Source organism: Castor canadensis, chromosome 3, assembly GCF_047511655.1.
Source record: "Castor canadensis chromosome 3, mCasCan1.hap1v2, whole genome shotgun sequence".
In the NCBI taxonomy this organism is placed as follows: domain Eukaryota; kingdom Metazoa; phylum Chordata; class Mammalia; order Rodentia; family Castoridae; genus Castor; species Castor canadensis.
Window position 1 is genome coordinate 69,463,615 of NC_133388.1, and position 21,039 is coordinate 69,484,653.

The following is a 21,039-nucleotide window of genomic DNA, read 5'->3' on the forward strand; positions in this document are numbered from 1 at the left end:
AAGCTTTTTTGGGGATATTTAAAATAGAATATTCCACCATTCCACTTCAGTCCCACCAAAAATAAATAGAATTTTCCATTAAGAGACTGTCAGTGGGAAGATACTAGGATGTACTTCAAGAAGCAAAAAGTGAACCTGCAAAGAAGGTTGTAAATGAAAACCAATGAGCAAGAAACTAGCAAAGTGCAGATAAACCTAAAAAGAACCAGCCTAGAGGCCAATCTGATTATCTTATATGAAGGGTAAAAAGATGGAACTAAAATCTTGTGATTTGGGAGGAACTGACTGTAGAGTTAGACATGCTGTAATTCCAGGAGGGTAGATCCTGGAATTAGATCCTCCTAAAATAAACATGCATGCTGAAAAGTTAAGGTAACCATTAAAGTAACAGAAATGGAAGAAGCAGAGGCAATTACTAAAATAATAGAAATGGAGAGTATAATTTGATAATATAATTTTTAAAGCTCAGTAAGTCACCTCGAAAAAGCTCAAAAAAGAGCAAGCAATACAAATCAGAACAAATAGACCCAGGCATGGTGACACACGCCCATAACCCCAGCACTCAGGACACAGAGGAAGAAAGAGCATGAGTTTGAGGCCAACCTGGATTACATAACAACTTTGAAGCCAGCCTGTGCCTCACAGTGATACCCTGTCTCAAAAAAATCACAAAAGGAAAAGAAAACAGAAAGACAAAAAGAAAAAAAAAATCTCCCTGACAATAGCAACAAAAATAAAATAAAAAATTTAAGGAGGCAAAAAACTTGTACATTGAAAACTATAAACATTGGTGAAAGAAATTAAGGAAGACACAAATAAATCAAAAAACATCTAGAGTTTATGTATTAGAAGATTTAATATTGTTAAAATGCCAATACTAGCTAGGCACTCATGTCTGTAATTCTAGCTACTCAGAAGGCAAAGATCAGGAGGATCGAGGCTCAAAGCCAGCCCAGGCAAATAGTTTAAGAGAGCCTATTTTGAAAAAACTCTCTCAAAAAAGGACTGGTGGAGTGGCTCAAAGGGTAGGTCCTGAGTTCAAACCCCAGTACTGCAAAAAAAGAAAGAAAAAGAGAAAGAAAGAAAGAAAGAAAGAAAGAAAGAAAGAAAGAAAGAAAGAAAGAAAGAAAGGAAAATGTCCACACTATTCAAAGTGATTTGTAGATGCAACATAATCCCTACCAAAATTCCAATGGCAGTTTTTACAGAAATAGAAAAAATAATCCTAAAATTCATATGGTACTACAAAGGACTTCAAGTAGCCAAAATAATCTTGAACAAGAACAAAGATGAAACCATCACACTACTTGATTTCAAAATATATTATAAACCTATGGTAATCAAAACAGTATGGTACTGGCATAAAAACAAGCATACAGACCAATGCAACAGATTCAAATATACAGTCAACTGATCTTGAACAGTGTGCCAAAATGCACAGTGAAGAAGAGACGGTCTTCAAAACTCAATGTCCACACACACAAGAATGAAACTGGACCCTTATCTGATACTATGCACAAAAATCAACTCAAATAGATTAAAGACTTAAACATAAGAACTAAAATTGTAAAAATCATAGAAGAAAATATAGGGGATAAGCTTCATGACATTTGTCAAGACAATGATTCTTTTAGATACAACCCCCAAAGCACAGGCAACAACAACAAAAATAGACAAGCAGTACTACTAAAAGGAAAAGGCTTCTGCACAGCAAAGGAAACAAAGTAGAATGAAAAGGCAACATACAGAATGGAGAAAACATTTTCAAATCACATCTCTTAATACAAGAATGGCCCATCATTAGGGAACAGGACTGGCCTACAACTGAAGAACAGATTAATAAGATGTGGTATTTATAGACAATAGAATTGTATTAAGTTATGAGGAAGAATGAAATTTGGTCCTTCACAGGTAAATGGATGAAACTGAAGAACATCATCTTAAGTGAAGTTAGCCAGGTTCAAAAAGACAAAGGCCACATGTTTTCTCTCATATATGGAAGATAGATCCAATACAAATACAAAATCATATGTACATACAAGTATATATAGAACATGTTTCCAAAGTGGGACTGTTAGAGGAGACTAAGGGAGTAGAAAAAGAAGAAAGAATGACAGAGAATGAATAATAATGAAATACATCACATATGTGTAGAAATGAGACACAACAAAACACACTGAAAACTACTGAACAACACAGGATGGGGGAAAAGGTGAGGAAGTGCAGTGGAGGAGGTTAGACTTAAATCATTAAGCACAATACATTTACAGGGAAAATATCAAGGCAACTTCCCCACTGAAAACGAACAGACACCTACACAATGAAGGACAGGAATGTAAAACAGGTCATGTTAAGGGGAGGGCATTAGTGGGAGGGGGAGTAAATGAAGAGAGTAAAGGAGGGTGAGTATGGTTGAAGCATTTTCTATACAAGAATGAATATGGAGCATTGAAACCTGCTGAAGTCACCTTAAGAAAAGGAATGGGGTAGGAGGGAGAATAATGGAGGGGATGAACCAATTAGGGATATAATACATGTATATATGGAAATGTCACAACAAAACCCCCATATAACCATCATATATTAACAAAAATGTTTTTTAAAAAATTGAAGGACAAGAAGGTAAATCCTGAAGAGGGGTGGGTACCAATGGGAGGGCAGAAGGCTTAGGGAAAAGGTGAGGAAGGGTGAATGTAGTGGCTTTATTTTATATTCACATATGAAAAGAGAACAATGAAACTTGTTGAAAATGTTCTATGAAGGAGGAGGGGGAATGAAGGAGAAAGATGAAGGGGATAAATGTAAGATATATTCTGAGCACATATGTAAATGTCACAATGTCAAATCCCCCTATACAGCTATTATACACTAATAAAATTTTTAAAAAGAAGCTGAAAGAAAAAAAAAGTTAGCAGGGCTGAGACCATGGCTTCAGTGGTGGAATACCTGCCTGAAAAGTTGAATGTACTCCCATGTAGCATTATTCACAATGCCTAAGATACAGAATTAACCTAAGTGTCAATCAATGAATGAACGGATAAAGAAAATGTGGTAGATATATACATAATAGAATATTATTCAGCCTTTAAAAAGAACAAAATTTTGTCATTTGTGACAACATAGATGAACCTAGAAGACCTTATGCTAAGTTAAACAAGCCAGGTATAGAAAAATAAATGCTGTACAACCTCACTTCTATGTGGACTCTAAAGAAAATTAAACTCATAGAAGCAGAGAATAGAATGATAGTCACCAGGAACTGGGAGTAGGAAGGAGACTGGGAAATGTTGGTCAAAGGGTGAAAGTTAGACAGGAGGAACAAGTTCTGCAGATGTACTGTACAGCACGGTGATTACAGTTAATAACAATGTACTGTATATGTGAAAATCACTGAGAGTAGATTTTAAATGTTCTCTTCAGAAAAAATGATTAATATGTAAGGTGATGGATATGTTAATTAACTTGATTTAATCATTTCACAATGAATACATATCAGAATATCATGTTATATATTATAAATGTATAGAATTTTTCATTTGTTAATTTAAAAATAAAAAAAATTAACTACTAAAAAGAAAAGCTGGGGATGGTGGCACCTGCTGTAACCCCAACACTTGGGAAACTGACACAGGAGGATTGTAAGTTCAAGGTATCCTAGGCTACATAGCAAGGCCCTGTCTCAAAAAACCAAGACCTGGGGATGTAGCTCAAGGGTAGAGTGCCTGCCTAGTATCCACAATGTTCAATTCCTGGAATCACAAGATCTCGGTGCTGTCCTTTCTGACCACAGAAAACAGACTGTGGATATACATCATAGGTGTTTCATTAGTGCCTTCAGGCTCAAAGTCTCAAATGATGAATGACTTGGCATTTTTACTTCTGCACCGTCCTGAATGGAACCCCAGGGCTGTATGCATGCTGGGCAAACACTCTACTACTGAGTTATGTATCTCCTACCTGACTTTACTGTTTTGAAGAGAATAGTATGAGAAATTTTTTATTGTAGGAAATAAAGAGAACTAAAAAAGGGGGGAGGGGGAAGAGGAGGAAAAGAAGAAATAATAATACAAAGAGATAATAACAGACCCACCATCACAGAGAGAAATTTTGACATATTTCCCTCGTTAACTGAAAGTAATGGACCAAAAAATGACTAAGGAAACAATGAGTTCATAGTTATAAATAAATAAATGAGTAAATAAATAAATAAATAGGAAGTGTTTTGATGAACAAGATGTTTGCACAGTTTCAATGTAATTCTCAAAATATTTATTTATCACATGGGAAAAGTTAAATTTAACTGAAGAAATCTGGAAAATACCACTTAGATAAAGTGACCAAAGTAATATCACCAATATCAAAATGATGTAATACCTGATAGAATTCAATAAGAACACAGAGTCACTGCTTTGCTATTTTTGCCAAAGATGCAAAGCCTGAATCTGATTATGAGAAAATAGCAGACCAACCCAAAACTGAGCAATTCTATAATGTAACTGATCTGAATTTTTCAAAAACTCAAAATCAGGGCTAGGAGTGTGGCTCAGAAGTACAGCACTTTGCCTAGCATATACCAGGCCCTGGGTTCAACCTACAACACCATTAAAAAAAAAAAATTCAAAGATTTTGAAAATTAAGGAGAGACTGAGAATTATTCCACACTGAAAATGAGGAATTATTCCACACTGAAGGAGGAGACTAAAAAGTCGTAACAGGATGGGGAGGTGGCTCAACAGCACAGTGCTTTCGTATTATGCTCGAGGCTCTGGGTTTGATCCCCAAAACACACACACACACACTCTCTCTCTCTCTCTCTCACAGAGACAACTAGCCCCAATGACAAAGACAACATGTGATTCTGAATGAGATCTCTTTGCTCTACAGGAGCTACTGAGACAACCACTAACACTTGAGTGGAGTCTGAGGCTTAGATGATGGCAACATAGCAATGCAAATTTTCTAGTTTTGACAACTCAACCCTGTTATGTCAGAGAATGTTCCTTGTTTGTTTAAAATATACATTATAGAATTCGGGGTGTAATGGTGGTCATATTGTGAACTCATCCTCAAACAGTTCACCAACTAGAGTTTTTGCTATTTCTCACAACTTTTCCATGAGTGTGAGACTATTAAAAATGTGCACCATGAGGCTGGCAGAGTAGTTCAAGTGGCAGCATATCTGTATAGTGTGGGGCTCCAAGTGCAATCCCCAGGATCACAAAAAACAAAAACAAACAAACAAACAAAAAACCCTATCATAAAGACAAGTGTATCAAGCACTATAATTTCAAATATATACTTCTATGGAAGGGAAAATATGAATTACTCCTAATTCATTTTATGAATCTTGAAATCAAACCAAAGTCACTTTGAGAACTGATAATTAAATCTCCTTTGTAAACACAGAAATGAAATTTCTAAATAAAGTATTAGCAATGTGATTCTGGCAGTGCAGAAGAGAATGAGTCAGTCCAGGAACCAAATACTGTTTAACATTAGGAAATATATTAATAATATATATGATATTAATATATCAAGAGCAAAAAAACATGACTAATCCAACAGATGCAGATAAAGGTTTTAATAAATTCTACTAACTATTCATGAAAAAATTCTTAGAAGAAAATAAATAAGAAGAAATTTCCTTAACTTGATAAAAAGTGTTTACTAAAACTCAAAAGAAAATATCAACTTATTGGAAAGCTGTTAGAAGCATTTCCTTAAGATCAGGAAATTGACAATGACATCTGCTTTCTAGTTCTACATTTCATGTTGTACTGGAGGTCTATTAGTGCTATTAAGGCAAGCAGAACAAATAAGGAAGATCAGAACACAAGAAACAAACTGCCATTAAATAAAATATCATTGCTAACAATACAGAAAATCTAAGGAATCTGTAATAAAATTATTAGAATTAAGACAGGTAGGTAGAATTATTAGATATACTATCAATACACAAAATTCCACACAATACAAAAAGTAATTTAAAAAGTTGTTACTTGAAAGAATTACAGTAACAATTCTAAGAAGAAAAAGAGCAAGGTAAGAGTAACAAGTTATTGATTTATCAACATATATTAGTCTAAAAGCTGTATAAAAGATTTTGTGGTGCTAGTAAAGAAACAGCTCCAATGGAACTGAGTGCCAGTGGCTCACACCTGTAATCCTAACTACTTAGGAGGCTAAAATCTGAAGGATCACAGTTTGAGGCCAGCCCAGACAAACAGTTCATGAGAGTATCTCCAAAACGGACTGGAGGTGTGGTTCAAGTAGTAGAGAGCCTTCTTTGCAAGCACAAAGCCCTGAATTCAAACCTCAACCCCACCAAAAACAATAACAAAAAATAAATCCAATAGGATACGGGGAAAAAATAAAATAAAAGGTAGTTTAGTAATCTAAATGTTAAAAGTAAGCTTTCATTTTTAAAGGAAAAATATATCTTTGACCTAAATAGAGAAGACAGTAAGATGCACATGCAATGAGGGAAAGATGATAACTTTAACTGCATTAAAATATAAAACTTTTGTGCTTCAAATCATCAAAGAGTGAAAAGACCCCACTGCTTGGGTAAAAATATTTGCAAAGTATGTAAGCAGCAAAGCCTTTTTATCCAAAATACACAAAGAACTTCTATAGTCAATGAGGAAAAGAGCAAGCAAGAGTCCAACACCAAAGATACAAACAAGCCTTACTTAGGAAAGGAAATCCCAGTAAACAACAAAAAGATATTCATCTCATTAGTAATCAAAAATAAGACAGGCATGGTGGCACACACCCAGCAGTCAGGAGGTGGGTCTTGAGAGCAAGTTCATTCTGGGTTACATAGCAAGTTCCAGGTGATTCTGGACAACATAGTGAGACCCTATCTTAAAACAAAACAAAATAAAGTAACAGGCTCTATCACTTTTATCCCTACCTACCTCTTAGCATATGGTGTATTAAATGGAAACAAGAGTCACTATCGAACTTGTCCTCTTACTTGCCCAAGACTATTATGATTTTGTCTAGGTTTTATGAAAAGTAAGCACTTTGTAAAACTAGCACTATTTTTAAACACTATTCAAAATAAACAGTACATATAGAAAAATATACCTATTTTTTTCTTAAAGAGAATGCTGCCCTAACGTGGACATAGATCTAGATGATCAAAAATTAATTCTATACCCCAACATTCTAATTGTACCATTCAATATGCATTTTTAGACTGACTTCTCATATCATACTAAATTTATACTCATAATGTCAGGGATGCCAGATGGCATGTTCATTACAGTTTTTCTAAAGTAACAGTTGTAAAACTCTAAAATTATCTCTCTTCTACACTGCTTTGTGTACTTTTTCTAATACAGCTTCCACTATATTTTTTTAAACTCACACACAAGTGATCAGCTAAGTACTATGTGATTTTGTTTTACTTATTTATTTGCTTTTTTTAGACTACTACACTCAGAAAAGGCTTGAAGAGATGCAATTACCTCACAATGCTGGCGAGAAGCTTGAATTTCACATTCATATTTGTTCTTTACAGATTCTAAGCAGAGCTCTCTATAGATTCCTGCAACCAAACACAATTACTCTGATTACGTTAGCAATAAAGAGTTTCATTATCACTTTGCTACAGGAATTCTTTCGTCTTCACCATAGTTTATAAGATGAATCAGTAAGAAATTGACAAGTGATTCTAACTTTATCTTTAAAAACTAAAAACAGAGAGGTTCAATTAAAATACATAGCAGTGAAGACTAGAAGCTAAGAGCTGAAGAGCTACAAAGAAACTACACTTCTAATTTTTGTTCTTCCTTTATTCTTCTCAAAAATACTCCTAAATGTCTAACAGAGAATGATCAAAATGATAAATAAAATCCTCTTCCTGTGAAAAACAATCCCTCAGGTTTCTTATAATACAAACAGAGAAAAAATAAACTCTGGTTTCATAATTCATATATATTCACATACTTTCTTTTTTTTTTTTTCCTGCAGCACTAGGGTTTGAACTCAGGGCCTCACATTTGCTGGGCAGGTGTTCTGCCACTTGATACATGCCCCCAGCCCTATTCATATACACTGAAAGTAATAACTGATACTACACCCCATGAAAACCACTATTTTGAGGAAGCAAAGCTTAGCATCTGAGTTTTCTCCTACCACTGTTGCTCCAAACATGTCACCTCCTGGCCCTGCAACTCTGGAAGCACCCTTTGAACCATCATAGCCCCCAGTCATCAAGGGTTTTAAACCCACCTTATACAGCAATTTGGAAGGCTTCAAGGAAAAGTTCCTTTGAAAGACTTGTGAGAACCCAATGGTACCCATAGGTCCCTGTGTCGTTGAGGGAGAAAGTGGCTGGCCAATTGTAACCAAGAGATTTCTTTTTCTTTTTTTGCGGTACTGGGGCTTGAACTCAGGGCCTACACCTTGAGCCACTCCACCAGCCTAATTTTTTGTGATAGGGTTTTTCAAGATAGGGTCTCGTGAACCATTTGCCCAGGCTGGCTTCAAACCTTGATCCTACTGATCTCTGCCTCCTGAGTAGCTAGGATTACAGGCATGAGCTACAGGCGCCCGGCTCCAAGAGTTTTTTTTTTTTCAGAAATCCCAGATTCAGTTTATTTTGGATGTTACATACTAATATTTGTGCCCCATCCCTTCCACTCCCTCTTTAATAAATAGTAATCCACATGTAGTTTGGAGAACTCAAAATAAAACAAAACACTATTTAAAAACTATTATTTATTTTCAGAATCCAAAGCTTCCAAAACGATTAAATGTATAAATAGATAGAACAAAATCTATGATGTTCAGAGTACTCTCAACAGGGCTTTACCTATAGGACAAATGCCAAGAGCATTTTAGAGGCATCAAGACAATAGTATAAAATAGGCAATATGGCCATGCAAATATGCTACCACAAAAATGGCAAGCAAAGAAGACTACATGTACATATGAAACTATGTCACAGGTAGCCCCAGAAATATAATCATCTCTCTTTGTACAGTAAAAGCGGGGACAGATACCTAGAACTATGCCATTAGCAACACAGGCTATACTGTTTATAAAATCAGTAAGTAAGGAGACCAAAGAGTAGAAAATCCAGTAATACACTCAAGAAATATTTCCTGAGGGGGAGGGTAAAGAAAGAAGATTAAGGTGTCAGTATATGGTTGATGGAATTCATACACCTAAATATAACAGAACTAAAAAACCTTTTGCAATTGCTTTAAGTGGGGTGGGGAGGGAGCTGAGAGAGAAGAGACAATGGGAGCAATGTAAATAATGTACAAGTCTAATCAGAATTGTCACTACAAATCCCCCCATAACGAATATAACCTAATAAAAAATTTATAATAAAAAAGAGAAATATTTCCTGATTATTCATTTCATCTAAAAGAACATCAAAGAAAATTAGGGACATTTTCTTACTTTCAAGTTTAAGCTAAGTCAATATTCAAAGATAGCAGGTTAATAATCTTAATATGGTTTAAGGTAAGTTTAGTACTTTAGAAAGAACTCCTTATCAACAATGAATTAGGTATTACTTTACAGGTACATGAAGATCAGTAAGTGTCCCAAAAAAGAAAGACAATCAGCATCACTATTGTTTAAAGTTACGTTTTTTTAGTTCAACTATGAAAAATCCCAAGTGATCATTAAATAGATATATCCCTTGATTATGAGTGCTAGGACACGTCAGAGGTTGGATCCCAGTTATAAATAAATATAGGACATCTTAATCTACTCATAGTCACAAATAAGTAACCCAACTTACCAAATTAAAAAAGGGTCATTAAATTATCTGGTTGAAAGCTAATTCACTGTTCTGTTCTACCTTTATCAAACATTTTTAAATGTTTTCATAAATTAAAGAAAAATTCACTGTCAAGAAGAGGGCTTCAGCCAAGAAGTACAGCAGCCTAGGCAACAAAGTAAGACTCCATCTCTTACAATCAATAAAAATACTTTTTATTCACACGGGAAAATATCAACAGTACCTAAACTTTAACCTAACAGGAAATTAAACTGTGATAGTAACATTGTCGCTCTCTCTTTTTTTGTCAGTACTGGGGTTCAAACTTGGGGCTTTGTGCTTGCTAGGCAAGTGCTCTAAGACTCGAGCCACGCCTCCAACCCAGTACATTATCTCTTAACGAAAGTATCACAGCTTGTAATTGTTTCGCCACATATGGAAATATCTTTTCAACAACATAGTGAGCAACTGGAGAATTTGTTATTGTTTTTAAATTTCTTATAGCAACAGAGAAAAGCAAGAGGCTTTGATAAATTACTAGGCTGACTGACAGTGAATATAAACACATTATAATGCAATATAAATATGTAAGTATATTTATAATCCCATTAACAGTGCAAATATATTTGTAACCCCATCAACCATAAGCACTTGATAAACATCTTTTAATGCTATATAATCTATATGGAAAACGTTTCACTCTCCCACCTGCTACTTTTGTTCGTATTTGCATATTTTCTTGTAAAGTTGCCAGTGGTTCCAAATATTCTGGTGCTTTTCCAGCGATGACTTCTTGTAGTTTTGCATCCACCTGACTTAATCGTTCTTTATAAAGTCTTAACAAAGCAAAAATTAAGATGTTAATTTAAAAATCCCAACAAAAGGCTAATAATTTGTCATTTGTTCACATTATTTTTTCCTAACAGCACTCATATTCTAATAACCTATCAAACGTAATTTTGCCTTGATCACAAGTGGAAAACTCAATTACATTATTTGACTTTATGCATATCATCCTAGATATCAGTCTATCATTTTTTTAATCAGTATCATTCTTTAATGGTTAATTCATAATACAAAAATAATTGAAAACCAGGCCCAGAGGCTTATACCAGTAGTCCAGGCTACTGTGGAGGGTGAGGCAGAAAGATAGCCTGAACCTAGATGTTTAAGACCAGTCTGTGCAACACAGAGAGACCCCATCTCAAAAACAAAACCAAAAAACAACTGGTACTTTCAATTTTTATTTTTGCTTTCATTTATTTTTATGTTACTGGGTTTTCTTTGTTTTTTTTCTTTTGAACTGAATTTGAACTCAGGGCCTCACACTTGCTAGACAAGTGCTTTACATCTTAAGCCACTCCGCCAGCTCTTCTTTGTGTTGGATATTTTCGAACTAGAATCTCTAGAACTATTTGCCTATATTGGCTTGGAACCTCAATCCTCCTGATCTCTGCCTCCAAGTAGCTAGGATTACAGACATGCCCATTGGCACCTGGCTTTATTTTTGTTTTAACTGAAGAATAAATCAATTCTAAGAGAAAAAATCATTTAAATGCTGAGTTTAAAAGAAATAAGGAAATCATTTTTTTGGATAGTTCAGATTAGACATTACTAATGTCAAAACGAATTATTTCCTGGCTTTTTGCCACCTTACCTGAAAAGGAGTCAATACAGTATTTGGTTGATTTAATTTGGGGGGGGGGGCAGTATTGAGACAGGTCTCACTAGTACAGGTTGGCCTCAAACTTGCAATCCTCCTTCCTCCAGCTTCTGGAGTATTAGGATTACAGTGTGCACCACCATTTCCCGCTCCTACTTAATTTTTTTGAGAACAAAAAAGAAGTAGAGAGATGAAGGTAAACCCAATGGCTACAGAATGTAACTGTAACCTGATATACCCAGTTTGCCTCAACTAAAAATGAAGAAGCTATAACAAAATGAGTTACTCAGTGGATGAAGAAATGAAAACTAGGCATGGTGGTTCACACCTGTAATCCTAGCACTCAGGAGGCAGAGATCAGGAGGCTCACAGTTTGAGTCCAGTCCAGGCAAAAAAAGTTCATAAGATCCTCATCTCAACCAATAAAAAGCTGAGCGTGGTAGCACACACCTGACATCTCAGCTAGGTGGGAAGCTTAAATAGGAGGATTGCAGTCTGGGCCAGCTGTGGGGGCAGGGAGAGGGAAGACCTAGTCCAAAAGTAACTAAAGCAAAAACAGCTGGAGGCATGGCTAAGGTGGCAAAACACCTGAGTTCAAAACCCCAGAACTACCAAAAAATAAAAAAAAAAAATTTTTAAATGACCCAGGTGCCAGTGGCTCTTGCCTGTGATCCTAGCTACATGCAAGGCTGAGATAGAGAGAACTGCATTTTGAGGCCAGTGTGGGCAAATAGTTCACCAGTCCTATTTCCAAAATAACCAGAACAAAATAGACTGGAGGTGTGGCTCAAGCAGTGGAGCACCTGCTTTGCAAGCTCAAAGCCTTGAGTTCAAACCCCAGTTTGACAAAAAAAAAAAAAAGAAAGAAAGAAATGAAATGAAAACTGGGGTTTAAGGGGTCCCTGATGTTTCTATTTGTGAGTTCACTCACAAGAACTTTAATTTGGGGCTGGAAATGTAGCTCAGTTATAGAGCACCTGTCTAGCATAGACTAGTTCCTAGGTTCAATCCCCAACAACTGAAGGAAAAAAAAAGTTTGCCAGCTGACACAATGCTGTGATCATCAAAGACTAAGTATATGAGGTGAGACAACTGAGTGTTTATTTTTGGCAATACTACTACAAGACCAGGTTCTTTTTAAAAGGAAATCCTACTAATTCTTTTCAACAGTAAGTGTTACATCACCCTTTGTGAAAGACCGTACTAACCCTTATTTAGTGGCATTTAAAGGATATTCTAAAAATTCAAAGTAGATTAACAATTGAAGATCATTTTGCAAATTCATTTTTATCCATTTACTACTTTTTCTTTTTTTTTTGCAGTACTGGGGTTTGAACTCAGGGCCTACACCTTGAGCCACTCCACTAGCGCTTTTTTCTGATGGGTTTTTTTCAAGATAGGATCTCGAGAACTATTTGCCAGGGCTGGCCTGGAACCATGATCCTCCTGCTTTCTGCCTCCTGAGTAGCTAGGATTATAGGCATGAGCCACCAGCACCCAGCTCTTTTACTACTTTTATTATAGACAAAAAAGATGTCATGATACATCTGAAGGATGGCATGTAGTGACTTCCAAAAAAGCTCACTGATTATATTGTAGGTATTGGTGAACTAGCAGTTGGCTTGTGAAAACATGATAGCATCTGGCTTTCATATTAAATTCTGCCCTTCCACCTTGCAAATATAAACCCATACAATTAATACAGCCAATACCAATTACCTATGGTTGGTCATTATAATTAACGTAAGAGATTTTATATGATGATTCTTAAGGGGTAAGGCAAGTAGCAGTAAATATTCCTTTTCTGTGTTTGTGGTCCCTTGGTAGCAATTATAGTATTATTTATAGAGGTTGCTGACAAAATAATACATTATCATGTCTGGGTTCGATTTTTCTGAACTCAAGATACAAAGATAAATGTACAAAGTCAGAAAAGTATAAAGTGATAACTTATTTTTTTAATTATGACACAATTTAAGACAAAACAATAAAATTTTGATGAAGAACATAAAAATAATCATTATATAATAATCGAAGCATATACAATAATCAAATCTATAAATACTGATAGTGTGTCTTGAATTTGTGAACTAGCATTTTGAATGAAGAGGACAAATGGAGTAATATTATTCTATCAACTAATCTTTTAGAATAGACCTGTAAAAATCAGTATAATTTCTATGACCTCAGAATTCAAGCATAAAACCACTAAAGGCAAGAAACATGAGTCTTCAGCAGCAATCATAGTATTATTTACAGAGTAGAAGCTCAATTAATGCTTGATGAATGTTGTATTAAAATGAATAGGAAACTAGATGGTATAAATCCATCTTTTCAAGGAGGTGAAGAACTCACCTTCCACCATTCTAGAAACTGCAAATGATGGGTTTTCTGCCTTATGTAGGGAATGATATAGTGCCCTGTGGTGCTAGAACAGGAGAAGCAGGAGAATTTGATTATGACTTTCCCACCTCTTCTCAAGAGAATTTAAGACATCTTACAAAGATAAAGTACAATGAGATAAAAATAAAGCAATTAGGGCAATAAGATGATTATAAACCTTATATAAAAACTTGACTTTTTTTCTAAAATATATTTCTAGAAGTCAATTACTTGAGAAAAACTCTTGTTAAATCTGCTTTTAATACTTTCAAAGATGAGTAAAGCTGGTAGGAGAACAAGCTGGTAGTCACAGTAAGCCATGAGAGGCAAAAAAACAAGGCACTTGTCTGCCCGAAGATGAACACAATTAGGCCTAATGACTAATTAATTGCACAGCTTTCCTAGGTAATTTTCATCTCTTGGATAACCATAAAATACATTTTAAAAGCTCAATATGTAAATCTTAACTGCATGAGAATTATTCATTCAGTACTGATGCTAAAATATAAAAACACGAATTTGCTTCCACTTTTCTAGAAGGATCCTAGATGAACTCTCCATGCTGCCCAAATAATGGATTCTTTGGGGATTCAAACTTTTTAGAAATTTTATTTGTTTGTTTACTTTTGAGATAAGGTCTCGTTTTGTGGCCCAGGCTGGCCTCCAGCTCATGACTGATCCTCCTGCCTCAGCCTCCCAAGTGTTGGGATTACAGACATGCACTACCAAGCCTGGCTGTAATTATTCAAATCTTTGAAATAAGAAATTTATAGCATGTATTTCCAAGCCAAAATTTTGAATTTTGAATTCTTTTGGATTACTTAATTTATTGAACTAGCATGGAACAATACCTACATGTTCACCTCTAACAGCAATAATAGTTAAGAGGAGAAATGGCATAAACAGTAGGATTAATATGGCATGCAAATCTTTCCCATTTTAGTCTGTTAATTCCAGATACATTAAATGACTTTTCATGTCTTAATTTTGGCTTCTGTAGGGAAAGTAAAAGGAATAAGCAACAAAATTATGGAAATTCAATGTGCAATTTTTTTTTTTTGGCATTATTGGGGTTTGAACTCAGTGTTTTGTGTTTGCTAGGCAGGCGCTCTACCTTGAGCCACACCTCCAACAAAATTGTGAAAACTTAGAAACTGAAAAGCCAGCTTCCAAACAAATTAAGGTGCAATATTTTCAGAAGTTTTTCTTTTGGGTTTATAATCCGTAATACATAGCCCCATGTCCATGACAGCAAGTTCCAACATGAAAGCTCTTCCTTAAGAGGCTTTTGTTTTTTTAACTTGCATGTATATCACCTATGTTCTTTCAAATCACGGGGGCCTTAGCTGGGCATGGTGGCTCATGCCTATAATTTCTGTATCGGGAAGCAAACAGGAAGAGAGTGTCAAATCAGTCTGGGCTACAAAGCGAGACCCTGTCTCCAAAAAAAAAAAAAAAAAAAATAGAGGTTGTACCAATCTCACCTAAGCAATTCTGGCATTAAAAAGAAGTAAACAAGCTGGGCATCATGGTGCACACCTGTCATCACAGCTACTAAAGAGGTTGAGGCAGAAGCATTGCCAAGTTAGAGGCCAACTTGGGTACCTTAACAAAACCCTGGCTCAAAATAAAAAAGAGGCTGGGAGTGTCCCTCAGAGGTAAAGTCCTTGCTTTAGCATGCACAGGCCCTGGGTTCAATCCTTATTATCACTTAAAACAAATAAATGAAATGCAATTGAAGTTCAATTCCCAGTATTGAAGAAAAAAAAAAAAGAATAGGGGAGAAGGGGGAACCTGTATCCAATAAACATCTACCGCATTCCAGGTGAATAGCTAAGAATCTTACACACTACTCCTCAGTCTTCACAGTAGATAATAAGAATACTATTATTATCACTTTTGCTGTTGTTTATTTATTTATGGTGGTGGGGATAGAACCTGAGGCCGCCCACATACTAGGCAAACACCACCACTCAGCTGAACCCCAGCCCCCTCATTATTACCTTCAAGTCACAAGAAGTCTGGGTTCAGAACCTATGTTCTTCCTATTCCATCACATTTCCTCCAAAGTAATGTGATTTTAGTGGAATGAACAGTAACACTAGGAGGCAAAAGCCTGGCTTCACTTTCTAGTAAACTGTGGTGATCAACTAACCTCTCTGAGCATCAGTTTTCCTCACAAGTAAAATGGAAATGAGACTATTATCCAAGCTTACAGAGTTGTTGCAAAAAGTAAGTTAAATAACACATGTGAAACATGTAATATACATAGTATCCAATGTAAAATACAAATAAAATTAATCAAACATAGAATCTGACAAATATTCAGGTAAAATGATATCTTTAACCCATTATTTAACAAAGGAATGACCTGGGCATGGGGACTGTAATCCTAGCAACTCAGGAGGCAGAGATCAGGAGGATCATGGTTAAAGTCAGCACTGGGAAATAGTTTACCAGACCATATCTTAAAAACACCCAACACAAAAAAAGGTTGGCAGAGTGGCTCAACCAGAAGAGCTCCTGCCTAACAAGTGTAAGGCCATGAGTTCAAGCCCCAATATCAAAAGAAAAAAAAAAAGACAAAAACAAAGGAATGAATGAAAACAGATTAGAAGTAAGGGTACAGTGATCCATGAAAAACATTTTAATCACCAACACCCACATACAAATCTTATATTCTACCCCACCCCCCAAAAAACCTGCCTCAAACCCTGTTTAGTCAATGAGGTCTTCAGCAGGTAAACAATAATTGAAGCCTTTCAGATCCGATCAGCCAGTCCCATAAAATACAAAAGGGAAAACAGTTGAAACAATGTAATTGCACTTATGCTAGTATACATGTGACATAATTGAGACTTAGTGACAAGGATCTTCTGAAGTCACTACTTACTGATCTTTGAGATCCGTAAACTGTTTTTCAAGATTGGACATTTCATCTAAACATTCCATTCTTCTTCTTTCACAGTCTTCATCATCCATCTCTGCTAATAAACAGGCAAATATCAAAGATAAAATTAATTTCGTTTCAAATATATCTCAAGTAAATTCAAATGGGAAAATACACTGTAATATGAAGTTAGCTGTGTAAGGTCTATATTAAGCCTCAGGAAAAATAAACTTATCCAGAGTAGTTTCGACCATAGAGTTAATCTAAAATTATAGCAGTCTCTAGACCTTCTTATGGTAACTCAATTTTAAATCATACTAAGGGAATATAAACTATAATTATAAAGTAATTAGCCCACTTTGGGCTTGTATTCCACAAACTCATGAGAACTTAACATGAAAAATTACTGCATCCTTAAAAAGTTAATGCTGCTCAAAAACAATCAGAATTCTTCTTTCACCACTGCTGGCATGGCTGATTGGCCAGTCACATAAAAAAGCAAACTAATCTCGTTACGTTTACCACAGGGTATACTGGGCTGCTACTCATGCTCTCATTTGTTCCCTCTCCCCAAATTACTGTCAGTCAATAAGGAGCAAATGAGGAGAAAAGCAAGTAAGCCTGTAAGTAAAGCAACTGTTAATTACCAGGTCTGGCCTATATTCCATTTCTATTTTTACATCACATAAAAGAACACATCAGAATAACTAAAGCACAAACTGATCTGCATCTTGATCTTCATCAGATAAAGGTCCAATTACAAGAAAGGGTTAAATTAAGTTCACTTACTTTCATATAGCAAGTTAAACATATGATTTTTTTTAATTTTCTAAAACAATTTTAAAATACTTCTGGCTTTTCATAACTTAGTTCAGGGCTATTTAAAACTCAGTCCCTGGGCTTGTCTAAGGCCCTGGGTTCAAGACCCAGCACTACAAAAAAAAAAAAAACTTTGGTCCCTTAATATGACTCACTTCCCAAGTTCTCTGGATAGTAAAGGTTTCTCTGTGGCCTTAGGATCTACTCAGTACCAAGGTTTGAGCACAATAAAACTAGAAGTTTAACATGCAAAACATATGGCAGAATAGAAATGACTTTATAAGAAGCAAAACTGCAAAATGTATTTAAAATAATTTTAAAAACTGACTCCTGGTTCAAACTATTATTGCAATCTTCACAAACTATATTGTTCATTATTTTCTAAGATGGGATAAAAAAACAAGTTAAAAGATCACAACAGACAACATAAAAATTAGAGAATTTTAGCAGATCAAATTTTGTGAGATTCTAGTTGTCATCAAAAACTCAAACACAGCCAGGTGCTAGTGGCCCACGTCTGTAATGCTAGCTACTTGGGAGGCTAAGATCAAGAGGATCGGTTTGAGGTCAGCCGGAGCAAAAGTTCCCAAGACCCTGTCTTCAAAATAACCAAAGCAAAATGGACTGGAGGTGTGGTTCAAGCAGTAGAGTGCCTGCTTTGCAAGTGCAAAGCCCTGAATTCAAAACCCCAATCCCACCAAAACAAACAAACTCCACAAACATAGGTCTGGAGCTATAGAGCACCTGCTTCTCAAACACAAGACCCTGAGTTCAAGCCCCGGTACACCAAAAAAAAAAAAAAGAAAACAAAAAATAGCAGGTGCCAGTGGCTCATACCTGCAATTCTAGCTATGCAGAGATCAGGAAAATTGAGGTTCGAAGCCAGCCCCAGGCAAACAGTCAAAAGACCCTATCCTGAAAATACCCAACACAAAACAGGGCTGGCAGAGTGGCTCAAGTGGTAGAGAGCCTGCCTAGCAAGAACAAGGCCCTCAGTTCAAATCTCAGAATGCGGGGGGGGGGGGGGGGGTGTGCAGCAACCAACACTTGAAGATAAAATTGAAGATTGAGGATAAAAATTCTTTATTTCTGTTCTGGATTACACAGCAAGACTCTGTCTCAAAAAAAAAAAAAGAAACAGCAGCTTTATAGACCTAAGAAATGTATTCATACAGAGTCTAGATGTTCTCTAGATTCCCCATTTTGAACTCTCACCTACTTCCATGGCTAGGCAGGGCAACATCAGAAGTATTCTTATCTCACACAGGTTCCAATACTATGTTTCCATCTGTCAGTTGGGTGTTATTAAACATACCACCATCACCTCAAAAGCAACATGCCTAAAATACTTACCTTCCATCTTCATCTCAAGAATTTTACTTTCTACTTCTGTTGATTCTACCACCATTCTTCTTGTATCTGGGATTTCCTCTTACCTTCACTCCTAAACTTGCATTCATCAATCCTATTTTGTGCTTTCTTTGAAATCTTTCAAAGCTACACCTTCCTTTTCCTTTCTAACTTTAAATCTGTCTGTCTTCCAACCAAACTGGTTTTCTCACTCTTGAATAAGCCTAAAAGCTCTGGCCTTTGCACTTTTTCTTATATTCTTTCTTCTATAGAAACATTCAACCATTACCACTTCAATTCAAATTCTACTCATTCTTTAAAATAATTAAGGTAATCTCACCTTCTTCAACTAGCCATTGCTGAGCACCCAATTCTGAAAATAATTCTGCTTCTGAATTCCTACAGCATTATTTATAGTCAAGCATTTATTTGGCAATTTGATCAAGTGGTGACTTATGACAGCTCTTTAATTGAGACCAGATCATAACTATTTATTTACACATCAGACTGAGTAGCGCCTGGTGCTGCACAAGGAAGACTCTCATAAATATTTATTTTGGGATGCCTGACGTATTGATTGAAATTACATGCTTCCATGGAGATTTGCTCTGACAGGGAAACCTGAAAAGAAGGCATGTGGTGATAACAGACCTGTCATCAGTGCCTCCCTTTACAAGGCCAAAAACAGGGCAAGACAAAAAAGAAGCCAGTCTCTTCCTCATCATGTGGCTATATCGAAAATGATGCAAGAATTCCATTCCTTTTTGAATACCCATTTCTAAAAGTTTGCAAGTTTTATTTGTGTTATTAATCTGCCTTCCCTCTTCCCAGCCCCCTCCCGCCACCCACCCCCAAACCTGAAACGGCCCAAAGTTAGAAAAGACTGAAGAGAAGAACAGATTTAGAGAATTTCAACGGTGCCAACATCAGCCAACTTATAAATCTCTGAAGATCGAAAATCACCCCTGATGTTGGTCTTTCTCTCGTCTTGAAAACGTCAGGCAGCGTACTATAAACCGGACAGTTCCCAAGTTAGCCCCACAAGGGCACGGATGCAAAGTATCCATGACAGGCGGACTTGGAGGCGAAGGTTAATGACTTCTCAGTCAGACAAGGACTGCCACAAATCTACCCTCGGCCGGGACAGCCCACCCACGCCGAGAGGTGAGGGTTGCAAAGGCAAGGATGAGCAGAGGCCGGTGGTCTTAGGGAAGGAGCACTTCGTCGGTCCTCCAGACAAGCCGTGGGGCATTCCCCACCTGGATCTGCAGCCCCGGGGCACGGCCCGAAGGTCCCCAGCGCGAATCCCAGGGGGAGCAGGAGCCGGGCAAGCCCAGACCCGCCGCGCCCCGCCGGGTCCTCCAGGACCCGCCGAGAGCCGAGCAGCGCCCGCGAGCCATCCCGGTAAAACCGAGGCCAGCAGCCAGTCCCCGCCCCTCCGCCCTTTCCCCGCCCCGCTCTCCCAGCAGGACCCAGCTGCCCGGCGTGCGGAGAGCGGCCTGTCGCGCGCCCGGCGCGGTGACTCGGAGCCCAGCTCAGCTGGGTCGCGCACCTGAGCTATCCCCATCCTCGGAGACCGAAGAGCTCTCGGTGTCCTCGTCTTCCGAGCTGCTACCCTCGTTTTCGGCGTAGTCCACCTCCATCTCATCGTGATGATTCGTCTCCTTCTTATCCCCTCGGGAATGCACCGGCATTTTCCAGCCGCGTCGTCGCCTCCCAGTCCCGGCGCCCAGCCCGGCCACTGCCGCTTCAACGAAGGGCGCGCCCAACGCCCCGACCCACCCAGCGGCCGAGCTCGCTCTGAACCCCTTGGGCTCCTCCCCGCCCCCGGCCCGGGCCTCACAACCTAACCGGCAGGCCCTACGATGGGCGCTCTGCTATTGGTGGAGGCCGTCTTCGAGCCGGGGGCGGGGCTTGCCCTGCTGGGACCTGGTTGGTTGCCTGTAATTACGGCGCGGCCTCCCGGTGTCTGTCGGAAGTTGTAGTTCTTAGCGTTCAGCCCTTCAGGGTCTGCAGGCTCCCCTGGTTCAGCAGCCCGGATGGCTTCTTCCTGCTGGACTTCAAGTCCCACAAGGCACAAAAGCTGACAACCTCGAACGCAGTTTATAAACTAAACAGAAACAGATTGTGCGAATTTGGTCTGTGTTTTTCATTTTCCCGCCAAGCAATTGTCTGACCTCCCTGGCTACC

The 21,039-nt window shown here is 37.5% G+C and overlaps 1 protein-coding gene across 1 annotated transcript in view; it reads right to left on the reverse strand.

Moving 5' to 3' along the window:
- Brms1l (BRMS1 like transcriptional repressor) overlaps positions 1-20,689 on the reverse strand; it is a 36,697-nt gene extending 16,008 nt beyond the window's left edge. The window contains exons 1-4 of the mRNA XM_020175512.2: positions 20,402-20,689; positions 16,684-16,774; positions 10,454-10,581; positions 7,476-7,555 (exon numbers count right to left, since the gene is read on the reverse strand). Of these exons, the coding sequence (XP_020031101.2) occupies positions 7,476-7,555; positions 10,454-10,581; positions 16,684-16,774; positions 20,402-20,543 (441 nt within the window). The 5' untranslated portion in view covers positions 20,544-20,689. The remainder of the gene's footprint in view (positions 1-7,475; positions 7,556-10,453; positions 10,582-16,683; positions 16,775-20,401) is intronic.
- Positions 20,690-21,039: the final 350 nt, after the last annotated feature.